Source organism: Chironomus tepperi, unplaced genomic scaffold (genome assembly GCF_022539635.2).
Source record: "Chironomus tepperi strain 1889 unplaced genomic scaffold, CSIRO-AGI_Ctep_v1 contig_309, whole genome shotgun sequence".
Lineage (NCBI taxonomy): Eukaryota > Metazoa > Arthropoda > Insecta > Diptera > Chironomidae > Chironomus > Chironomus tepperi.
Genome location: NW_027226431.1, coordinates 2,227,436 through 2,244,913, shown reverse-complemented (window position 1 = coordinate 2,244,913; position 17,478 = coordinate 2,227,436). Strand labels below are relative to the sequence as shown.

General features: G+C 30.9%; 2 protein-coding genes across 2 annotated transcripts; both read left to right on the top strand.

Moving 5' to 3' along the window:
* Window positions 1-1,523: 1,523 nt before the first annotated feature.
* Window positions 1,524-10,691, top strand: Rsph3 (Radial spoke head protein 3). Its single transcript, XM_070643250.1, has 7 exons — window positions 1,524-2,448; window positions 2,512-2,855; window positions 7,971-8,052; window positions 9,523-9,681; window positions 9,751-9,835; window positions 9,903-10,150; window positions 10,206-10,691. The coding sequence occupies exons 1-7, from the start codon at window positions 2,131-2,133 to the stop codon at window positions 10,533-10,535; spliced, it is 1,566 nt and encodes a 521-aa protein (XP_070499351.1). The 5' UTR covers window positions 1,524-2,130; the 3' UTR covers window positions 10,536-10,691.
* Window positions 10,692-13,772: 3,081 nt separating this feature from the next.
* LOC139092619 (coiled-coil domain-containing protein 6) lies at window positions 13,773-16,756 on the top strand. The gene is made up of 3 exons (XM_070643095.1): window positions 13,773-13,901; window positions 14,332-15,435; window positions 15,893-16,756. The coding sequence occupies exons 2-3, from the start codon at window positions 14,371-14,373 to the stop codon at window positions 16,175-16,177; spliced, it is 1,350 nt and encodes a 449-aa protein (XP_070499196.1). The 5' UTR covers window positions 13,773-13,901; window positions 14,332-14,370; the 3' UTR covers window positions 16,178-16,756.
* The last annotated feature ends 722 nt before the right edge of the window (window positions 16,757-17,478 follow it).

Below are 17,478 nucleotides of genomic sequence, written 5' to 3'. Positions count from 1 at the left end.
CCAATTCTTATATCTGTAACGACAATTCATTGACTTTTTATAGATTGCCTTCAAGTTTTGTCGTTTACATCACAAGAAATTTTAAATTTTTAAGTGACACATGTTGAAGCTTCCTTTTTCTCACACTTTAGGGCATATTGAGAATGTAATAATGTTAACCCAGTTCATAATATCAATAATAATTTGACTATTGACATAGTTTTATGGATACATCTATGATTATTTTATTAATGAGGGTGGATAATGACGAGGAAATTGGGAAATTAAACTGTAACGGTCATTAATATTTTGAAAAGTTTTTTTGGAATGTTTCGTTGAATTTAACGAATTGCTTTGTATTGAGAAGGAAATTGAGAAATTAAACTGTAACGGTCATTAGTGTTTTGAAAGTTTTTTGGAATGTTTCGTTGAATTTCACGAATTTCTTTAATGTTTCGTTAAATTTAACGAATTGATTTGTTGACGTTTTGGATTATTTGAAATAAATCAATTTTGGGCTTGAAATAAGAAGAAGTTCAAATTGGAAGTATTTAGTGAGTTAGATAGGAATGGAAACTATAGCTTAATTGGAGATTTGGTTGTTTTGTTGAAGCTTTCTCCTTATAATCTACATAATTCTCTCAAAAACATTGAATTCTTTCTAGAAAAAAAATGAAGAAATTTGAATTTTTCAAATTCGTTAAAAATTAATACAGCACAAAATGCTTCTTTTAAACAAATTCTAAAGAATTCTGAGAATTTTATTGACCTCTAAAAATCTTATAAATATTTAAATACTAAAATATATTTTTCGATATTAATGTAAATATAAAAACTAAATAAAGGGAAATCTTAGCGTCACTAGCAACGAAAATCACGCTATCCAACCCCCATCTACAATACAAGATGACCCTTAAAATTAGGTATATTTTATATTATTTCGATACGCTTTATTGCATTATTGTACATGGATACTATTCACACATAAATTACCTTCGATTGTTGTAGCATTTAACCGTATACAAAAATTCATAATTCGGGTTAATTGCTCCAAAAAAATAAGCTATATGCGATCATATAAAGAGGGGATGAATTAAAGGAATAAAAAAAGTCATTATTCACGTGATATGATGTGAAATTTACATGACGAATAGCTGAAAGTTAAAAATAATAATTTTTTTATTGTCATTATCTCTTACGTCTTATGACTATTACTCAAATATAAATAATACTACATTAATTCGAAAATTACTTTCAAGTACATAAAGTAAATTAGAAAAAAAGTGAAAAAAGAGTTAAGAAGAAGTAAAAAGGAAAAAAAAATTCAATAATTTTTCTCTCTTCTTACATTCACCACCACAGCTTATTGTTATTATTCCAACAAAACCCTTACGTGTATGCACGAAACTGCCTCATTATTTTCCTCCTTTCCTTCTTACTTTCCATTAAAAGTCCAACAACAACAACAAACTGACCACCAACATGTTTTTTTCTACCCTCATCGTTACTGTTTGGTCATTCGGCCGCTGAACTTATGAGGGAAAAGTTGTGGATTAATAGCTTTCATTCGCTTAGTACAATGTATGAGCTTTAAAGCTTCGGAATGTGAATAATTTTCTGTGGAATTTAGTCGAAAGTTGAAGTTTTAAAAGTTTAACGGAAATTTGAAATTTAAAAAGTTCAACGGAAATTTGAAGTTTGAAAATTTTAACGAAGAATGTGATAAATGTGATAAAAATTGTGAAAAATGTTAAGAATGTGATAATAAGAAGGAATATATTGTTGAATAATTTGTTAGATTGTTAATTATATTGAAAGCAAAGTAAGGAAGGTCAATTTGATATGCATTAACATTTACCCTGTGTCTGATTCCTTTAATTAAACGAAATAGGGATATTATTCACAGATTTTTATAGAATAACAAACAATTATAATAATTTTATGTATTGCGTTCAAGTTTAATTTTGGTTAACAAGTTAATGCATTGGTTTCTGGAGCAAAATTTACATTTTCTCTGGTCAAATGTCTCCAAAATAAAGGCATAATGTAATCTAATTTAATTCCTTCATTTTTGTCAACAATATTACCTATAAAGTCGTAAAAAATAAGTGTAAATGTAAAACTTTTGTGTGTGCAACCGAAAAAAAGAACATGCCAGCAGTTCCTCTAAATCAGAGTGAGATTGCTGACGAGAATTTAAAGACGGCTACGAGTGAGATTCATAGTATTATAACTGGTGAGAATTTTCCATCAACAACTGTTGGCGCAACACCAAAACCAGAAGCAATTGTACGTCCATTAAGACGACGTGAGCCATCAGATGATGACAATCGGTCGCCTGATGTTGAAAATTTAGAAGCACAAATAATCGATAAATTGACAAAATTGGAAAAGCCACAGAAATTGCAGCGACAATCGAGTCGAGAAAGTGATAGAAAAGCTCAAAACAGTAGACGAGGTTTAAAGGAAGTGAGTAGTTATGGTATTGAATAGTTACAAAAAAAAATATGCTATAATTAATAAATTATCCAGGCATCATCCGATGAATCTATAATTAAACGTCCACTATTCATAACCACAGTACCTCGTGGGATTTTCCTTCAACCGCCACCAATTGTTAAAGAAATAGTGGCGAAAGCACGTCATGTTTATGCATATGCTAGCCATCCCCGTATCCTTAATGTCGATCATAAGCAACGACGTGATATTCTTTCCAAACAAAGCAGTATTAATAGCACATTCAATCAAATTGTTCATCGTAATGTGAATCTAATCAGTAAAAATATTAAAACATTTGATGATCAGATTGATGGACGTTTTGAGAAGGCTGATGATGCAGTTTATAAAATTACGGGTGTTAAAATTACAAGGACAAGGTAAATTTATTAAGGAAATTGCAGGGGAAAGTGGAAAATTTATAGCTTTTTTAATTTATGTTAATACATGTATGCAGGAGTTTTAAAAAATGTGTATGAAGGAATCATATCGCAAGGTTATCAGAAGGAATTTCTGACTTTTTATTGCTCACTTGTATGTTTATGAATGAATTAATGATGCCCGAGCGATACTTTGATGTCCTAAAATGAGGCGTTAATGAGATTTTTCTGTGACATTGGAATAAATTGATGAATAATTGACGTTGTTTAAGTTATGAATGTACATTAAAGATAATTAAATCAAAAATTGTGATTAGAATTGATTTTTAACGGATAAATTTGAATTTTCACTAACACAATGATAGAAAAATTGTAAACAAACTTGAAAATTTGATAATTTCGAAGAATTTAGTGGAAATTAAAGTTCTCTGATGCTTTAAATCGATAAATTGCAGTAAAAAAGATCAATTCTAATGCTCAATATCCAGCAAATACTTCCATAAACTCCAGAAATTCCCAAAATAATTCTAAAGTTGTTATAAAGTTCAAAATCATGAAGTTCAATTTTAACGAAACAATTTTCAAATTCAAAATGACAGTTACAATTGAAAATTTACCCAAAGCAATCTATTACGTGCTCTATTTAATTAATTAAAGATGTATATCTCGGTGCATTCATATTATTTATAATTCTAGAGTCTAGAAATTGTAGACTAAACTAACCACACAATATTCCATAATGAATAGTATGTAATTTATTATGCCATTTTATGACTCTCGTAAATGATTCGCAGGAATTGACCTCTACAAGCTATTTTGTATATAATTATTTCGAGCCTTTCGACTACGTTTGTTAATGAAAAAAAAAATTCTAGCAGAAGGAAAATCAGATAAAGAAATGCTTTTTTTGCCTTTCATTTAGTGCGTAATAATCTTCTTGTTGTTTAGATTAAGTCTGTATGAAATATTCATACTGGCTGGGGGAATTCCTAAATGACGTCAATGTAAAAATTTGTCTTTTTGACGGGTTAAAGCTTCATAATTTTGTGTTATAAAGCTCTAGATCAGTGGCGGACAACTTGTGTTCCGCGACACACTATAAAGACGCCATCATCTTTTGGACATACCACGAAACGCATAGCGGAACTAATTTCAGTCGTGGCACAAAAAAGCTTCAACAACGCAGCTCTAAATCAGTTTTGGGCAAGCTTGACAAGCAGGCTTATTTTTTTCGCGGCACACTTTGTTTGTAAGGCTAGACAAAAACCGCACAACGCATACGGTTCATACTTACCTACTTGCTTGTCGAAGGCGCTCGAGGGCACCATTTAGATAACGGTAGGGTTTTTGGCTACGACAGGTGCCTGTTTTACAACTCTGGTTCACACAATAAGCCATACGGTTCATTGCTATTTCAATACATTTTGGCGGGATCCTAGTGTTCCGCGGCACAAATGTTGCTAACCACTGTTCTAATTAGACGTCATTCATGAACATCCTGTCATTCCACTTTATTATTCGACCATATTGAGTTAAATGCCCGAAACTGAAAAAACATCCAGACTTTTCTTATTTGCATAGAAACAAAGCCTTTACCAAATATTAAACAACATTAATTTTGCAAAAGCTTTTCGTGTATACATAAAATTTGAATTTCATAAAAGTGATGAATTAGCATTGACGTACGTGCGTTTACTCGCGAGTTGTTTTCCTTCTACTTCTTCATATCAAAAGCTTCCTTCTACTTCTTTAATTTTTGCCACTCCACTCAAATTATGCTGTATAAAAGTTATAGCAGCAACTTATTAGAAATGATAATGATTTTATTGCACACTAAAATCTATAAAGTGCTGTTAATCTAAACAATCGCACACTTTTCGTGATAAATGATTGTTTTTATTTTGTATATTCTGTTTTTGTGCATGAAGAACAGAAAAAAATTGGAAATCAATATTTAAGACAATGTTTAGTCGCAATAATTTTTTTTGTATGATGGCATGTCAGTTTTGCTTTTTCTTCTTTATAGCAAATAATTGAGCTTTTTTTTGATAGGTGATAGAGTGTTGGTGCTTTTGATAAGTCCATTAAGTTGTTTCTTTGATTGGTTGAGGTGTTGTTTACTTGTTATGTAATGTCAGAGCTAGGAGTATTATTGAATTATGGAAGGAGTCAATTCGAACTCAAAATAGAGTCAAATTAAAGCTCTGCATGATAAAGCTTTAATGATTTTAAGAATTCAAGGTTATGTTAGATTGTGTGACAATCCCGAACAGTATAACGTGTTCATTAGGACGCCGCTACGTTGCCATATTAACAGTAATACGTAAAGTTGTCCTGATGACCACATAACGGCTAATTAAGTCCATTTTTCCTTACATACAATGTGCATACTCACCTAAATGAGCTAGCTTATGCGCAGGGTTGCAAAACAGGCACCTGTGGCACCATACAATTTCTTGAAAATTTGTTGCAACTCTGCTCATTAAAACAACACAGAATCAATACAATTAAGCATGCTTAATTTTATGAGCATATACATTAGCTTGCCGAGCGGACATAAATACGTTAGAACTAGACATTAACTTGCTATAACGTATTTTGTCCACTTGGACTTGGTTCTTGTCTGTTAAGTTTTAATATATTAACAAACAAAGAGCATTTTTTGATAATTTTGTGAGAATACTCTTTGTATGTTAGGTATAGTTCGATTCGCTGCATTTTTACATTTTGAGGTCGACTCAACTTACACTAAGCCGACTGTGATTTGATTTTCGCAATTAACTATGAGTGGAATTGACTTGAGTCAGTAAAAAATGCTTAATTATCCAAAATCGACTTAACTTTACTTCATACTCTGCTTCTTAAAAATCAATGTCAACACTTTCCCAATTATCCTTTGAAAATCCACTGATATAACAATGTCATAGTTGAGAACGTTCAGCTCTACGTGTCTGAATCTTAGTGCAAATCTCAAAAATCGCTTCAAATAGAACTCGTGAGTGAACGACCCAAAAGCTAAGTTGCTAAGAGGAATTAAACTTTTAAAAAAAGTTATTTTCGTCAAATTAGATTATTAAATGAGAATTTTAGGTTCTTGAACTTAGTACACAGTAATTAAATAATCATCTTGTTGGAAATAATTGATTCGTGACTTTCAAATGATGGCATATTTTCTTGATTTAGTAATTACAAAAGTTTATTGACAGAATAAAGGAATTGAACTTTATAATTGGGGTATAGATTACCTTTGTAGTGACCTGACACATTCATTGTGCTAAATACAGCCTTTTTGTCTAGGAAATATCCTCATATCCTTAACCATACATTAAAACATGTAAATTCCCATAACTCAGCGTGCTTCATAGTGATATCCAATGAATATGTAGATCATTCTACAATTTTAATTTATGCATACGAATAATCTGTACTTTTCAATCAGAATGAATATGAAAATTGCTTGCACTAAGCAGCCACACATACCTGTGAACATTCGAGTGTATGAAAAATTAAAATCGATTGAAATCAATTAGACAATGTTGTTTAATTCGTGACTTTTAATAATGACATTAATGATGAAAATGTTTCGATTATTAAAAGGGGGGATATGTAGCTATGAAGGTCTCCCATTACGTCATCAAAAAAGTTGTAGACAATTGATTTCCTGGACAAATAATTTGAATTCCCACGCAAGTCTGTTTAGTTTAAAGTGGCCGATGTTAAGGAGGAAGACTGGAACTTCCCTTTTTGGGGTTGAAATTCAAAGAATTATTGATTATTTGTTTGAATATTGAGGAATTTTAAGTTTTAACGAAAAAACCGTTAAATTTGAAATTTGAATTTTCCCGAAGTTCAAATTTGAATTTCAAAATGACGGTTAAATTCTAATTTGAGCTTTAAAATAACGGTTTAATTTGAATTTGAAAGTTCAAATTTGAATTTCAGGAAAGTTCAAAATTCAAATTTAACAGCTTTTTCGTTAAAACTTGAAATTTGAATTTAAAAAAACGGTTAACTCAAAATGTTCATCCTTGACCTTTAAAATTTACAAATTTTGATGGTCAAATGATATCCAATAAAGTCAAATAACAAAAGAGATAATCCAAATGACTGATGACTATCAAAAAGCGTTTTGTAAGATGATCCTTGATGACTTTTTGATCGTTTTATTTATATAATATAAAGCCTTTTGTAATCTATTTACGACAGCAATTCATATAAAAATTACAGCATAGAAAATTACCTTTAGAGCCTACACAAACACACCATTTCCTTTCGATATTATATTGCTATCATTTTGATTAATTACTATATAACTAGCTTTTATTCTTATTCTATGAGCGATTGAACGGAAGTAGTGCCGAGAAACTTATTCTAGTCATTCGCAATACAATCAGCTATGAAATGAAAAATTGAAAAGGTACGAAAAAAGGCAAGAAAATTTTGTTGTCATGCACACGATTTGATTTTTAAAAATAGTCATGAAGGATACCTTTTTTTGCATGAATTATGTATGTAGAACATCAACGATATAAAGTCCCTAATGCTCACGAATATGCGATGAACCATTGTTGTGATTTTTAAAAAAGAAAAAGAAAATTGCTCATTGCTGGAAGGTCAATGCCAAACTAATGAATTCCATGTTTTTCATATATTTAATTTTATGGTGAAATTTGTAGCCTATAAAATATGTAAGGAATTGCTTATAACAAGCGTAAATCAATACGTATATAATTTTCTTTGTGGGGTGAATGACTTGAATGGAAATGTCAGGCCTTATTGCTTCTTAATTTAGTGATGAATAATTTTGTTTACTCATTGGAAGTGACGATATGGAAATTTTTTGATTTAAAATCCATTGGATTCAATTTTTAATCTTGTGGATTTATTTTTAATCCGATGGATTTATTTAAATTCAAAGCCTTTTCTAGCGGTGGGCAACCTGTGTGTCGCGGAACATGAACTGTATGACATGTACAGTTTCTGTCGAGACTCGCCACCAAGGAGTGCTGCAAAAAATTAAAGGTTGCCCACCACTGGATTAAATGATCAATTTAACCCTGACTTAACCTTCAAATCAACCACTAATCTCTCCATCATATCCTTAACTCCTTCCAGAGAAAGTCAGCCATGTCAAAATTTGATGTATGATCGTCGGGTGGTTCGTGGAAGTAACTTTGCATCAACAAATCTACAACCTGTAAGTCAATACACATGTGATAAATTAGCAAGCTTTATCACCCTTCAATCCATATAGATGTAATGTGTAGGATATAGTAATTTAAAGTTGGTGCTTGACATACAAAAAAGAAACTATTTTGATGACTTTTGATGATTGAAACTTTTTTTTCTTCACCTTTTTTTGGCACGTTTTTTGATTTTCTTAATATCCGTATTTAAAGTGGAATCCTTATTTTGCTTACGCTGGACTATTGTCTGGAAAGGTAATGCAGGATTCATCTTGAAATTTAAATTATTTTAATTAGAAGTTTTTGTAGAATTAATTGGATATTTTTTTGAATAATTGAAATTTTTTTACTTGTTAGAATAGCTTAGTGTAGCATGGAAATTTAATGGCAGCTACTTTGGATGGTTTGATGTGTAATATTGTAAAATTTGGATTTTAATATTTAGATTCTTACTTGTTTACCTTCTTAGATTGTCATACAGATCAATTATCAATCATAACCTCTCTCAAATGGCACCTAAAGCTGAGTCTATCGCTGGCTATCGTCTGCCAATTACCAATACCAAGAGTAAAACTGTCTCTATAGACAGCTTCCGTTCAAGAATTCTTTGGTCATCCACGAGCATTTGTACAATCTTTTATTACCTAATATGACCTAATGCCTACTTAATAACTAAACCTATAGTCAACGAATGGCATTTTTTATGGAACGTTCCGCATAAAAGTCATTAATTGACCGGAGGTCTAGTTATTCACCAAACATTGCGATATGTCTGTAATAGGTTTGCAGATATGTAAACCTATTAAGATACAAGAGTAATGGAGTGGATTACCGATACATGCTTGAACAAACATTGTCCAAAATTCCAATTTTGTCTCGACCTTGTCCATTAATCAGTAGGAATGTCTAAAATTGCTGTATAAACTAACCATACTAAATATGAGGCGAGTGTCTTCCCAATCACTCCACAGATGCTCTTTAACTGCATGAAATACATATATACACTAGGATGTTGAGTATCAGTACTGCATGCAATATGATACTAGTAATGAAAACCCTGACTGATAAAGTCTAAATCCTTGCCCGTCTAAAGATATGAAAAAATGTTAAAAAATATACAATTTGAATGCTTTTGTCTATCCGGAAATTGAAATTGCTTTTATTTTGAATATACTAAGCTACTGGTGCATGGCAGTGCTAACTTACATGTGATTAAATTAAACATATTTCCTCTTCTATAATCTCAAAAATAGATACGAAGCACGCTCAACATCAAGAATCTAAATTTACTTAACCTGTTTACGTTTACACTTTTCATATAAAATAAAGCAATTAAAAGCATGTCAGTAAATCCAATTTACAGTCTAAACAAAAAAGTAGTTGCCATTAAATTTTTGTGTACCATCATTGTATCTAGGTCTTTAAATACATTCTTGAACCTATTTATTTTAAATATTTCCACTTCCAACTCTAATTTAAAGGCTGAGTGTGAAAATTTAAGAAAAGAGGAAGAAGCAAAACGAAGACAAATTTTAAGGAAGCGTCAAGTGTCGCGAAATCAACGAGGAGTTATTGGCACACCACCACCAGTTAAAGGCAGAAAGCATGAAACAATACAAACAGAGAAATATTTAGAAGAAGTAAGGAACTGAATTTTATGAAATGTCCAGGCATGACTAACTAAATTTTCCACTTTTTTCCCAACTTAGTTATTTTCACGTCCACCAGAAATCGAGCAATCTTGTCAAACAGATCTTTACTTGCAACGTCCACCAACACCTCTTTACGTAACAGGTATAATGTTCATGCTTACGTGCCATTCCGCATGCTTTTCATTATTTTGTCATTTTCATTTCCATAGCAAAAATTGGCGTAGATGCATCAACAGAAATTGTTGACGGAGAATTATTTGACTTTGATAATGAAGTCCATACAATTCTGGAGTCACTTATAGGTACCACATTGCAGCAAGCTTTAACAGAGGTTGTTCATGAAGAGGAAATTGCCGATCTTCGAGAGCAACAACATAAAATGTTGGCAAATCGAGAAGCTGAATTGGCGGAATTGAGACGACTTGAGAGTAAGGAGATTATGCTGCAGAGTGAAAAGGTTTGTAGCTGGATTTGGTATTATGAATGAAATTAAGACATTTTGATACTTCCAGACCCGTTGCAAGTTTGAAGAGGATGAGCGAGAAGTCACACACCTTCGATTAAACGAGCGCATAACAGCAGCTAAGCTCCTCCAAGGACACATTGCAGATCTCTTACCCAGCGTTCTAGAATCAATAGAATCGGTTAGAGAGGCTGAAAATAAGGAAGACTTGCAACAAAAATTAACTCCATGGCTTGCTGAGGAGGTTGCATCTGAAATTGGACAAATGGTTGATTCACAGGAACTTTTATTGGAAATTGTAAAGGAAGTTTTACAACACAGGGCTGAGATTTATGCAAAAATTGAAGAAGATGAGAGAAAAGAGGATGATGACATGTGATACATTGAAAAACAATTGAACACTGTAATGAGTTTTCTCATCAATATTTTCATGTATTAACCTTTTCTCTTTTTCTGATCAATAAAAATATCTTGAATAAATTTTGAATTAAATAGATCAACACAATGATTTTTGTGTTTATTTAAGAATTTTTAAGTCATTGTTTTTCTTTTTTTGCTTTTAACGGTTATTTGAGATTTAAATAATATTCGTTAAGTTTGACGAAAGTAGTTTCTTGACCTTTCCTATTCTACAGGATAATTTTTTAGTACTGATTTTTCATACCCAAATATTTATCCCATTCTACGGGATATTATTTTAGTACTGATTTTTCATACCCAAATATTTATCCCATTGTACGGGATAATTTTTTAGTACTGATTTTTCATACCCAAATATTTATCCCATTCTACGGGATAATTTTTTAGTACTGATTTTTCATACCCAAATATTTATCCCATTCTACGGGATAATTTTTTAGTACTGATTTTTCATACCCAAATATTTATCCCATTCTACGGGATAATTTTTTAGTACTAATTTTTCATACCCAAATATTTATCCCATTTAACAAAATTTAACTGTCAAAAAAATTCAAAAAGTCAATAATGCAAAACTTCAAGGCTAATATTCGAGATTAATTAATAAAACACAGATAAGGGAACGAAACTATTTTAATTTGCGTAGTAAGCGTAATGCACAAAGATGTCAAGTTCATTGAACATCATTAAATTGTAGGAATCGGAAAATTTCGTTTACGAAAAAAAATTATTTTAAATTCATTTAAATTTTGATTGAGCTGTGAGATGGAACTAAATAATTTGCAGTCTCTTCCTGATGAGATTTTGATCTTTATTTTGGAAAATTTAAGTGCAAAGACTATTAAAAGTTGTCGTTTAGTTTGCAAAAGGTTTGTTAAACATTTTTACGGAATTATTAATTATTTCTGATTGTTTCTTTGATCTCCAGATGGAATCACGTTATTATTGACTCGAAAGTGTTGTTCCAAAAATTTAAATTTGATTTTGACAGTGAAAAGGTTGATGACTATAAGTTGAATCGAATTAAAAGAAAATATAGTTCAATTCAAATAAACAGGTGTGGATTAAATGCGAACTTAACAGATTTTATTAATCCAAACACAGTATATACATTAGAATTGAATGGATGCACTCTAGAGCCCTCGTTTTTAGCAAAGCTCTTAAATAGCCTCACATCACTTCAAGTCTTGATTGCTCATTGGTTGTATTTCATTGAAGGCATGCCCGAAAATTTTATCAAAGCAAAGCCTAAACTGAAAAAACTTGAAATTTTATATTGTTACGGATATGATGTTCTGGATCTTTTGGATATTAATAATATCTCAACATTAAAGGAAGTGTTCATTGAATCAGGATCTACGAGTAATTTTATCAAGTTATTAAGCAATCAAAATGGACTTGAATCACTTAAATTAGGAGAATGGGGATCCGCAAACTTCTTTTATTTCCCCGAAGTCTTCAAATTTAAGTTTCGCTTGAAAAGCTTCACAGTAGATGGTTTAAGAATGTATGGAAAGTATGATAAGCTATTTGACTTTCTGATACTGCACAAGAAAAGCTTACAAGTGTTAAAGCTTGGTGAATTGCCTACACCAAGTGGATTTACAATTTACAAATTTATTTGGAATAATCTCACAATCAAGGAATGTGATATAAGCATTTTAAGGATAAGGGAAATTGACGAATGGATTAATGATAATCATGAATTTAAGACAGACTGTTCAAAGTTCAAGAAGAAGATCCACATACAAAAGGTTTCATTCCTAAAAGAAGCATTTGTGGATGCAGAATATTCAGCCTATAAACGCATTGGAAGCTTAAAACAAAGAGGCTTAAATACTTTAAGATTTAAACTGTACCTGAATAACTTTTGTAATGCCACACATTTGGATCTAAGCTCATTCAATCAGAATACACACATCAATTGGGATGGAGTTCTGCCACACATCAGTTTGGCAATGAAAAGTTTAAAAGTTCTACGCATGCCAGAATATTTTGATCAACGACTGCTCAGCATGGAGAGCATTTACTTTCCAAATTTGAGAGAATTTTCAATATCAAAAATAAATAGTGAATTAATTAAGGACTTTATCCATAGACATAGTAAGACACTGGAGAAAATTTCATTTTCCTGGTTTGAGCACCATTTCATGGGCGATGTTATCAATGAGATTGTGAATTGCAGGAACTTGAAACTTTTACTGATGTATGCAAAAGAGTCGGAAATTTTTGGTATTTTCAACAGAACTGATTTACAGATTATGAAGAGAAATGAGCCATGGAACCTTAATATTGAGTTTTCGAATCACACTCCAATTGTTCTGAAGTACACGTTTCCTGACGACATTATTTACTGGAAGGATCACTATGTGCTGTTGAACCAAGAAATTTTCGATAACAAAGATAAATCGGATCTGAATTTTTGGTCAATTTTAAATAAGTTAAAAAGTTTGTAAAATGATTTAATAAAGAAAGTTCGGAATAAAGTTATTGTTTATTTAATTACGTAGACTAAATGTTTTCAAGGGTCAGTATATAGCTAGCGTCAGCATTTATTCACTTTTAATGACTTTTCAGTACTTTTCCAGACAGCCTGGAATCAGCAGTTTTCAAATCGTCATTCGAAGCAGAAATTGGGTTTTAAAAATTGATAGAAAGAGAAATCGTGCTTATTAATTAGCTTAATGAGACCCTTATATGCAACACAAGAAGCCTAAAGTTGATGATTTTCCAAAAAAACAAAATCATTAAAATACGTTAAAAATGAATTTAAAATTTGAACATAACCGATGGAAAAATACAAAATGTTATGCAAAAGTCACCTAAACATATTTCTGAAAATTAAAGCAATTTATCAATTTAACAATAGTAAATCCTAAACAAATGCACTTCTAGCTATATAATCAAACAACTAGCTAAAAATCTTAGCTTACAAGTGGCTCACAGATTAATTTTTTAACAGATAAATAAAATATCCTGAATCACACTGCAGACGTTGTATCAGAATCAAGGGGGTCTTTTGATCTTAAAAAAGGTTACTTTGATCAATTTTCACGAATATAACACGATATTCCAAAATTTAATCTTCTAAGAAAAATCAGTAGTTATGCTATGGCATATGAAAAGAAAACAAAGTGATCACAATAATTAATCATGACCTGAGACCTTAATTTAGCAGCAAGTTCAATAAACCAATGTTTACAACTGTGAGACCCCCTTGATCAAAATTGAATATTTACAATTTTTTTGTTGAATGAAAAAAGTTAATTTAATACACAAAAACGAATAAAAAGTATAAAGTTTCGGTTTTAAAATAGTCTCAGTGGTATGTATTGTAATTAAAAAGTTGATAAATCTAAAATTACACTTAATAGTGACGTAAAAACTATAAAAGTTTGTAAAAATATTAAAGCACATTGAAAATTGCAAAAAATTCCCTAAAATTTCCAAAAATGCATGCTCTAATTAACAATTTATAATAGCCATTTCCTATCAAATGTCACTGGTGCAACAAAATTAGTCATGAGTGTATTTTTGTATGCTTTCTGTTATCGATGTTTTATCGTAAAAGAAATAAATTGCCCTGAAAAAAAAAAGTTTCTTCTTATTCCTAAAAGTGAAATAATGATGCATCATGTATGATACCTTATTGTACGAAAATGATTAAATTTGAATATTTATTTTGATGCCTTGTATCTTATCATCTGGCTTATGTTTATACAACTTTATTTTTTGTCTTTTGTCTTTATTTGTAGGAAATCAACAAAACTGATCATTACGATCGTATTTTAGCTATGGATAATTCAATTTGTGAATCGGAATCACTTGATGGTATGTCACTCAATAATTCAATGGCACCACCATCGCCAGTGTCACGAGAACAGTTACAGAAACGAATAGATAGCCTTAATCAACAAAATAAAGTGTTAAAAGTAGAACTGGATACATATAAGATTCGCGTAAAGCAATTACAAGAAGAGAATAAGTCATTGAGACAAGCATCTGTGAATATACAAGCAAAGGCAGAACAAGAGGAAGAATATATATCAAATACATTGTTGAAGAAAATTCAGGCATTAAAGAAAGAAAAAGAAACACTCGCACATCATTATGAAAGGGAAGAAGAATGTTTAACGAATGATCTTTCACGTAAATTGGATCAGTTACGACAAGAAAAATGTAAATTGGAATTAACACTCGAACAAGAGCAAGAATGTTTAGTTAATAAGTTGATGCGTAAGATTGAAAAGCTTGAAGCTGAGACATTAGCAAAGCAGACAAATCTCGAGCAATTGCGTCGCGAGATGGTTGAATTGGAAAATACATTAGAGCAGGAGCAAGAAGCATTAGTCAACAAGTTATGGAAACGTATGGATAAGTTAGAAGCTGAAAAACGTTCATTACAAATACGTTTAGATCAGCCAACAGAGCCAGCGCACATAATCCAGAAAACAATACAACAAAACTCAAATGGTGATGAAGCAACTGCATTAACTACACATATTCAAACATTGCGTTCCGAGGTTGAACGATTGCGTAATAATTTGGCCGCAGCTGAAAGAGAAAATCTCGAGAAGACACAACATTATCAAATTGAAGAACGTCATATTCGCGAGGAGAATATGCGTCTGCAGCGTAAATTGCAACTTGAGGTTGAGCGTCGCGAGGAATTGTGTCGTCATTTGTCTGAGTCTGAAAGCTCATTAGAAATGGAAGAGGAACGCATTTTCAATGAAAATGTCGGATTTGCCCGAACACGAACAATAAGTTCTCCAGTTCCTGTTCATAGTCCATCTAGTAGTCGCCCATTGTCACCAACTCGCTGCTATTATTGCAATCGTTGTGGTGCTCAATTATTGGTAAATATTCTGTTTTGTAATCATTACTTTTTCATAGGCGCATTATTTTAAGAATTAGTCATTCGTGAAAGTTATCGAAGTTTTTAGCGCATTGCATATCTTTTGCAATTGGGTTAAGAGATTATTGTTAGGTAAGGGGATTTTCAAGGGAATTTTTGATAGATAAACAGAATTTTGAATACTGTTTCTATGTTCTTGAGTCACAAGTTTAAAAGTTTGATTGAATTAGGCGTTAGATTAAAAATAAATCTATGGATTAAAATGTCAATTCAGTAATCCACTTCGTTTTGTTCAGTTCAAATTTTTGATTTGAATTTTACAAAACCGTTAAATTTTTTTTGTATTTCATAAAATTGCTTAACATTTTAAATCTCAAAAATCCGTTAAATTAATGCGCTTTTTCAGAAAATTTATAATGAGATTATCAATTAATTATTGACACTTTTTATTATTGCAGGGACGTCGTGAACGTTTTATAAAGCCAGCTATTCCACTGCCAAACATCGGCTTAAATACCTCAGCACCAAACGTACTCTCATCATCGATAATTCCAAGTCATCACTCACAAAATAACAACAACTTTAATATTAACAATAATAATAGTGGTGCGAATTCAGGAAGCAATGTAAGCTTATCGTCTTTAAACAATTCAATTAGCTCATCAAGTAGTTCCACTTTACCATCACAGAGTAGCGGTAACATTTCAGCTTTTGTTCAACCTCCAAGTCCAATGATGGACTAATTAATGCAATTTGCTGAATTTCGTGGCATTAAAAAGTTGAGCTCCTAAGCTTTATTATTCTTTCTAATTTTTATCAAAATATTTAAAACAAAAAAAAAAATATTCTTCAGTTATTCATCATTTTTACTATTTTTGCTTTAAATTTAGCCGTACTCAAAATATAATAAATCGAGAAACATAATGTAACTGTCTATAGCTAACAGTCGTATATCCGTATTTTCAAATGGCTTTTCAAAACATTTTTTCAATTCTTCAATTAAATCGCATTAATATTCAAATCTCAAAGTGAATGAAATAATTATAATTAAAAAATTGTGCGAAATGTCGCGCCATAAAACATGCATTCTATTAAATCATACACACTCGAGTCAAATTATCATTAACACACACAGGCAGTATAGAAATGAAATTATGGAAAGAATAAACTTTTTTTATTTAAAAAAGTTAATGTCCGTGCATTCCACGGATACTATTGATATTGTTTAATTTTAGAGTGTCATCAAGGAATGGAAAGAATGATTCTTTTTTTTTGTCGCATACATTAGTTTATTAAACATGATAATAAATTTATTTTCTAAACTTGTAAGAAGTTTAAAGGAAAAAAAATGTTTTCAAATTTTATTCGTTTTAAAAACATGATTGAAGATTTACTAATTCATGTAAAAAAAATGGCAAGAAATAAATCAAGTTTCAAAAAATCTCAAAAATTATTAATCTACTTTTTGTTGTTTTAATTCCGTGTAGTTCTATGAAATTACCATGCTAATGTGCTAACGCTTGTTCACTTTGCATGACTGTCATTTCTTATTTTGTATTGAATCTTTCTCGTTTTTTTTAGTTCTTTGAAAATTTTAACGGTTTCCAAAATTTTAAAAAAAAATGTTGATTTTCAGAAATTTACCGGTCAAAAATTTAAAAAAATTTGCTGTTTGTCTAAATTTTGAAATTTCAACGGTTTTCAAAAATTTAATTTTTTTTCTTTTTCAAAAATAAAAAATTACTTTGGAAAAGCTGAATTATAACGTTTTCTTTATTAGCATCAATGGCTTCAAAAACAAACGCATTTTTTAAAGCGTCGCTTTCAAAAATTTAAATTCTAAAAAACCGTTAGAATATTAAATTAAAAAAAAAACGTTCTCTTTTAGAAAAGGAATTGCAAAAAATGCGCTTTAATATTAACTCATTCCAATAGTGATGCCTTGCTTACTTGCGTGGATTCAAGCAACAATATTCCATATCATAAGTTTTAAAGCGCTTTTAAAAGCCCTTAATTTGAAGCTTATTTCACAAGACATAAAAAG

What these genes read in the sequence shown, in the direction of transcription:
- Rsph3 (XM_070643250.1), top strand. Translation starts at nt 2,131, where the DNA reads ATGCCAGCAGTTCCTCTAAATCAGAGTGAGATTGCTGACGAGAATTTA. An exon ending in GTAGACGAGGTTTAAAGGAA is followed by an intron (nt 2,449 to 2,511) that starts GTGAGTAGTTAT and finishes TAAATTATCCAG; the next exon opens with GCATCATCCGATGAATCTAT. An exon ending in GTTAAAATTACAAGGACAAG is followed by an intron (nt 2,856 to 7,970) that starts GTAAATTTATTA and finishes AACTCCTTCCAG; the next exon opens with AGAAAGTCAGCCATGTCAAA.
- LOC139092619 (XM_070643095.1), top strand. Translation starts at nt 14,371, where the DNA reads ATGGATAATTCAATTTGTGAATCGGAATCACTTGATGGTATGTCACTC. An exon ending in GTTGTGGTGCTCAATTATTG is followed by an intron (nt 15,436 to 15,892) that starts GTAAATATTCTG and finishes TTATTATTGCAG; the next exon opens with GGACGTCGTGAACGTTTTAT.